Raw genomic sequence first — 6,500 nt, 5'->3', positions numbered from 1 at the left:
TGTCAGCAATGAGACAGAAAATAGAAACACCTGGTTTCTAAGCCAATAAAAGTAAAATGGATGAGGAAACAATTGGTATCTGGGAACGGTTCTTTCCTATGACTCCAGGGCATGACCCTCTCTGTAGTGTCGTGTGTTCCCAGGAATCCTGCAGAGGAGATGAGAGGACAGATGCGTGGCAGAGGCAGAACCAGCTTCACCAGCTCACTCCCTCCCTCTCTTCAGGTCCCTTTCTTATTCCATGCTGCTTCCTGAACTCAAACTTCAACCTGAAGAGCCAGTAAGTGATCCAACTATCTAGAGCAGTGAAGGTCACTTGGAAGGAGAAAAACTTGCTACTGTGATCATATTGTGTTATCTAGGACTGCAGGTCTTTTCTGATGGTAAGTAAAATATAACTAACACACAAATAAGTGAGTAATCAACACATTTCTAGTCTCTACTTCAACCTGGTAACAATTAAGAAAGTAAGAGAGATAAAAATTTGCCAATTTCAACCCACCAATATCGTAAATACACTCCCCAAAGGTGGTAAACATAAATCGCAGAGTTGGAACATTGCCCTTTGGCATCCACAGAGAAGGATACTATGCATCGAAATTTTTCTTACCCTTAACTTTTTTTCTGTGCCATCCGCCTCCTATCTCCCCCCCACCCCAAATTACACTTATTTTCCTGTACAGTGCTTTTCTGCTCAGTTGGTTAGCCAATATTTTCATTCTCATAAATGATTGCATAAGAGAATTCAAATGGATTATTTTTAAAAAGATGAAATCTAAACAAGCCAAGATTAATCATATTCCAGTAACTTATTAAAAACAAAGCTTTCATTGAATATGCCCAGTACAGCCACTATCTTTGTCCTCAGAAAGTCTACATTTCAAGAGTTATGAAAGGACATTATTTTAAAAAGAAGAGCTACCTCTTACGTACACAATCATCTGTGCCAGCATTTGCTCAACAGGTGGCAGGCACTGACTTTAGTTTTATTCCCCAGAAATTTCAATTTTATAAGATTGTGTTTTAAATCTTAATAACATATCATTACCTAGAGGGAGAAAATAATCAGACCTAATATCTTTTTTGCAGAAAAAGTTAATATTTATGGACCTCTGAGCCCTGTTTTACAGTCATTTTCTAAATTATAAATACGATACTTACAGGTAGTGTTTCCCTAATATCTCCAGGTAGCACACAGCCTGCTGCCCCTTCCAATCATCACTTAACTCTGCGTCCCATGACAACCACAGAAGGGCAACTAAGCTGTGCTGTGCCAGCAGTGCCCCCTGGTGGTCATCAATCAAGTGCCTGGCCCAGGGTTTCTTTGTGGGAATTCTGTACATTCACTCACATGTCACAGCTCAGTCGACTTTAGCACCCCCTATATTTTTTAACACCTCTTACTTGCTCTAACTTAGTGATTTTCAAGGCACAAAACATAAGGAAAGGAGACATGAGGGTCAGAAAAGCATTTAGAACTGGATAAGTAAGACGCAGCTTTGTGAAATATTAAACATCCCACCACTGAGAATCTATACACCCTTCTTACTGGGGTGTTATCTTACCCCACTCCCCTTGAATCACAATGTGTCAAGAGAAATAGATGTTACTAAAAGGACAGTCCCTGAAAAGACAAAATCAGGAAACTTTAAACAGCTCTTGAGTAATGCCCCTTTCATTTTCATCCTCCATTTCCTCCAATACTAAGGTCTCCTTGGTGGTACAACTTCCCTGAAGCTGGACTAAGACTGAAGTGAATTAGTCTTTGATGTCCCTCTTCATGGTCTGTCACCATCCTGTGTGCTAAGACAGACAAAGCATTTACATGTACCTGTCTCCCCTCAGAAAAAGTCCACTCTCCTATTACTCTGTGTTTACAGAAGATACCTCGGATGAAAATGCAATCAGCTGGCAACTGGATTCCCAGCTTGAGTGTCTGCAAGGTCTACCTCTGGGAATCAGACATGCTTAGAAACATCTGGCAGACTCATGGTTTGAGGAAATCTGGAATCTGCAGGAGAAACTCAGATATCACCAGGAAAAGGACTTACCAAGAAAGAAAAGACAGACACGCAACAAGCTTGCCCCAGTCTCCATCACCCAACTCTGAGAGAAGAGTGATTCTGCATTTTGTGTGGAGTTGTTCACTTCAATTTGTTTTCCACCCACCACCCTCCAGCTCCCCACAGATTCCTATCTGGGTCATAAGGACAAAGAACTCCAAGAAGAACTAAAGGAATATTTTTTACCTGTATAAGATATTAGGGTAAAAATATTGCTCCTGTGGTATCTACTGTGAATAGAATACAACTATCACACACAGCTCAGTTATGCTACCTTAAGGCCACATGACTGGGTGTGGTTGGCAACAGTACTTGTTAGCCACGTAAGCAGAGTCCAGAAACAGTCCCTATGTCATAAACACAAGTTATCTTCAAGGAGGACATGCCCCTGATCCCCAGCAGGGCACGGAGACCTCAGTAGGTGACCTGCTTCACTAGTAAAGCCACGGAAGAGACCTCTGAGTTGTACAGCACATTATGAGAACATCTGAGCCACCTCCAATCTCAACCACGGCCTCCCAGAAATAGTAGAGTATGACTCAGAGAGGAAAAAAGGGTCCTACAGTTTTAGCTGAGGGTAAGGGCCAGATAAATATGAACTGCACAAAGCTATGCTACTAACATATGACTATCTGAAAAAGTTTCCCTGGAATTTACCTATTTTTGTTTTAATGTTCTTCAATCTCTGAGTAAATGGCATGCATGTAATTTCCACTCAAACACCATCAGGAGTATTAAAATCAAATCACTTGCAAATGAGGTCTTGGTCATGATTTGCCATATTCTCCAACCTCTTTTCAGTAAGAAATGAAACATTTACAGCTCTACTTCCCGGTCTTTCCATCTCTCCTAACCAGGTAAACACATAGTTAATATACCTAGTACATTAGCAGCACACTGGAGAATTCCTGAGACGTATTCCATTTCCTCTCTGTTGGAATGGTCTGCATAGGAGCATCTGTTAGAGATATGGTGGAGATTCTTTTCTGCATCCCTGTAACTAAGAAGAAAACAAAATTAGCAGAAGGAGAAATTTTTGGAAGCATCTGCAAATGCACTCAGATACACAAAAAGCACACGCAGTCAGTGCTTCTGGCGTAATCACATTTTAAAATAACTGAAGCCTTAACATAATTCTGGCAGAATCCACCATTCACATCAGCATTAGCAGTATAGACTTGGAACTGGAGGCAGTCATTAATAAAAAAGCTATGCGTGAGGGAAAATTAAGGAGGAGAACCGAACCATGCATCGCTGGGACAGCTAATATTCCCATCTCAGCACTCTGTCCCCGCTGATCATCAGTTTCTATAAGGAAGCTGCCTCGAAAAAAAAAAAAAATCAACAGCACTAATTCGGTGCACTGGCATTCAACTGTGTCAAAAATAAACACATCTTAACTTCTGTCATAGTCAAGAAGATAGTAGTAGGGTTTATGGATAACAAGTAAGAAAGTGCTTGAAGCCTGGAAGAATCTGAATCATGATCTCACCGTTTTCTATCTGCAAGACCTTTGGAAAATAACCTCATTTCTATTAGTCCAATTCTCCTCCCTTACAAACGGAGGTGCCTCCTGAGTTCTTCTGAGGACATAATACTTGTGTAACTGGATGTTGGCTGGGTGTCTTCTAGTTACCTCTGAATGAGCTAAGACACCAAAGCCAAGGACCGTGGGGCCAAGTGCTCCCACATTCCAAGAGCAGCCAAGCCCAGAGCTCTTACTCAGGACAGACAAGGTGACTAAACAGCCACTGCCTGTGACCCCTCCAGCAGCTTAGAGAAGCAAAGGGATAGAAAGAATTCAAAAGGATTGTCCGAGACTGAGCAGTCAGCCCAGGAAGAAAGCACTATGTACTCCCCACCATCCACTCACCCCCACCCCCACCACCACGGAAAAGGAGAGAAAGGACGTGTTCCCTGCAGAAGAGGAAGCGTCCACACTGGGAGGGACCAGGGTTCGAGTTACTAGAGAAGCGTCCACACTGGGAGGGACCGGGGTTCGAGTTACTAGAGAAGCGTCCACACTGGGAGGGATGGGGTTTGGGTTTGGGAATCTCCTTCCCAGTGAACATCTGTGGACAGCACGTCCCTGATATGCCCGTGTTGGACCGAGTACAAGAAGATTCTGGAGAGAGTTACTGACATGAAAAAGAAATGGAGCAAAACTGGGAGCAACCTACAGGCTCCCCACCTGGCAAGGCAAAAATACAGGCCCCAGGTGGTGAGGAAGGCAGACACCCGCGGGAGTGAGCTGCAGGTGTCCAGGTGTCAGGCGGCTTTCCCAGGCTCAAAGGCTGCCAGCCAGGGACAGGGACCCCGCCGGCAAGGCCATGAGCAGAGCCCCATGAGCACAGGAGCTGGGGAGTCTGAAGTTGTCAGGGCAGAGCCCGTCCCTATACCCCACCAGGGCGTCACAGCCCAGGGAGGACCGCACAGCTACCCGGGAATTACAGGAGGCTTCGGCCATTTCCTATTTCAGTCCTGCCTGACACATGGGAAGAGAAAGGGACACAGAAAGGAAGGGCCTGAAAACGGAGAGTGAAAACCCACATCACACTCTCTCTGCACTGCATTTCAAGTTCCTCGGGCCAAGCGTGGCCCAGGCAGAGGGAGGGACGGGAGAGTCAGCCTGGAGGGGAGACTGGAGATTTAAATGGGTCCAGAGTAGAGGCTATAATCCCTGGTAGTACTTAGAAAACAGAGCAATCTTTCCAAGTTAATGTCAGAGTAGATGCATGCTAGCATATTGGACACAATTGGAGAAAAAGATAAAATGGTGACCACGGTTTCCAGAATGGGGGGATCACTCAGCAACACGGGGACCAGGCCCACCGACATTCTACACAGATGAATACAGGGCTATTTTCAAATCAAGCTCCACCATTTTTATGAGAGTGACTTTAGCCAAAATATTTTTTCTCTTAGCCTCAATTTCCTCATCTGTAGGAGCTTAATGCCATTTTATGAAATACACAGTTAGGACTAAATAAAATAACAGATACAAAGTACCCAGCACATTGCCTCAATCTAGTAGGCAATCAACAGATACTAGCTTTGGTAAAATTTGTTGTGTATGTTCAAAAATATATAGCCTTTCTATGTAAATATATAAAAAAGAAGCTAGGTCAATTTTGAGATAAAATAATTTAAGCCACAACATCTGATCATAAAAACACAAGTAACTCATTGGAGTTTGTTTCCCAGAGTAATCAGGGTTCACCCACCCTTCATTTTACTTCTAATGTTCTATTGAAATTATTCTGGCTTAACTTCTTTTCAATTGTCAAAAGAAAAAGAGAACAGAAGGTTGACTGTATAAAACAAACACAGGGCCCACAGTGATAATTGGAGCAACAGAATTTAATTTTAGGGGACTATAGTAAATGGTGTCCCAGATTAATATGACTTTGGCAGCATTCCTACCCGTGATATTAGCACAACAATGCTTATTCTGGCAAGAGTGGCATGATTCTGAATACCTATTTCCTTAACGCTTTATGTTTAAAATATATAATGAGTGAAAATTATATCTCAGGAAAATCAGTTATCATGTGTTTTTCATGATAGTTTACTGAAGAAATTCCTATTTTGTCTACACTACCAGACTAATCCACTTTGTGATCAACAGGAGTCATGGAGTACAAACAAGAAAACAAGAATAAAAGCAGTTGGGTTGAACACTCTAGATATAGAAATTTAGGTTTAAAAAAAGAAAATCCAAAGCATAAGGAATTCTCTGTAAGACGACAACTAATAGCTGGACCTGAACTGTGCATGTCCAGCTCCTGACCCCAAACAACTGATTCCAAAGTTCTGAAAGTGCCAGGAGGACACAGGGAAAAATACATCAGGAAGATAAAGGGTAGACAATTAACAAAAATTGTGCAGAAGAGTCAGAGATGAATAGAACTAATAATAAATCAACTAATATATTGATGACCTTTGTGTACCAGGCACGGGACTGGCCACTCCCTATGATTATGCAACTTAACACATTGTCATCATTAATATTACATATAAACTTCACCCTCTACCCTATTATGATGCCCATTTTTGAAATGGGAAAACTGAGGCTCAAGGATTTTGAGTAACCTGCTCAAGATTATTTAATAGCAAAACTTGACTTTAAGTTTAGTAAGTCTGTTATGTGTACCTTCAAAGCACAATACCTCCACAACAGAGACATACAGAGAGAAGAAAGGGCACAAGATAATAGCAAGAATGACATCAGGGCAAAATGCCATGATAAACAAATATCCCTCCATCCTGAGCTCCTTGTAATTCCTAACGTGAGCCCTGCCTGCCTCCTGTGGGTCCTTCTGCTTCCCGCTGCTCTTTCCCCACACACACTGGCAGAAAACTCGTCCACTGCCCAGAAGCTTGTATTAAAAAGCAACTAGCATGAGGGCTCACGCTCAGCGTCCCCTGCTCATTCCA

At 42.6% G+C, this 6,500-nt stretch overlaps 1 protein-coding gene across 1 annotated transcript in view; it reads right to left on the bottom strand.

The window, feature by feature from the left end:
* The window catches only part of GUCY1A2 (guanylate cyclase 1 soluble subunit alpha 2), a 255,199-nt gene that overhangs the window by 242,011 nt on the left and 6,688 nt on the right, over positions 1 to 6,500 (bottom strand). Inside the window, exon 3 of the mRNA XM_012813478.2 lies at positions 2,942 to 3,063. Coding sequence (XP_012668932.1) covers positions 2,942 to 3,063 — 122 coding nt within the window. The remainder of the gene's footprint in view (positions 1 to 2,941; positions 3,064 to 6,500) is intronic.

The sequence above is a fragment of the Otolemur garnettii genome, unplaced genomic scaffold, assembly GCF_000181295.1.
Source record: "Otolemur garnettii isolate 467f Iridium unplaced genomic scaffold, OtoGar3 scaffold00266, whole genome shotgun sequence".
Lineage (NCBI taxonomy): Eukaryota > Metazoa > Chordata > Mammalia > Primates > Galagidae > Otolemur > Otolemur garnettii.
Note: the sequence above shows the minus strand (reverse complement) of the source record. Positions and strands in the feature narration are given on the sequence as shown.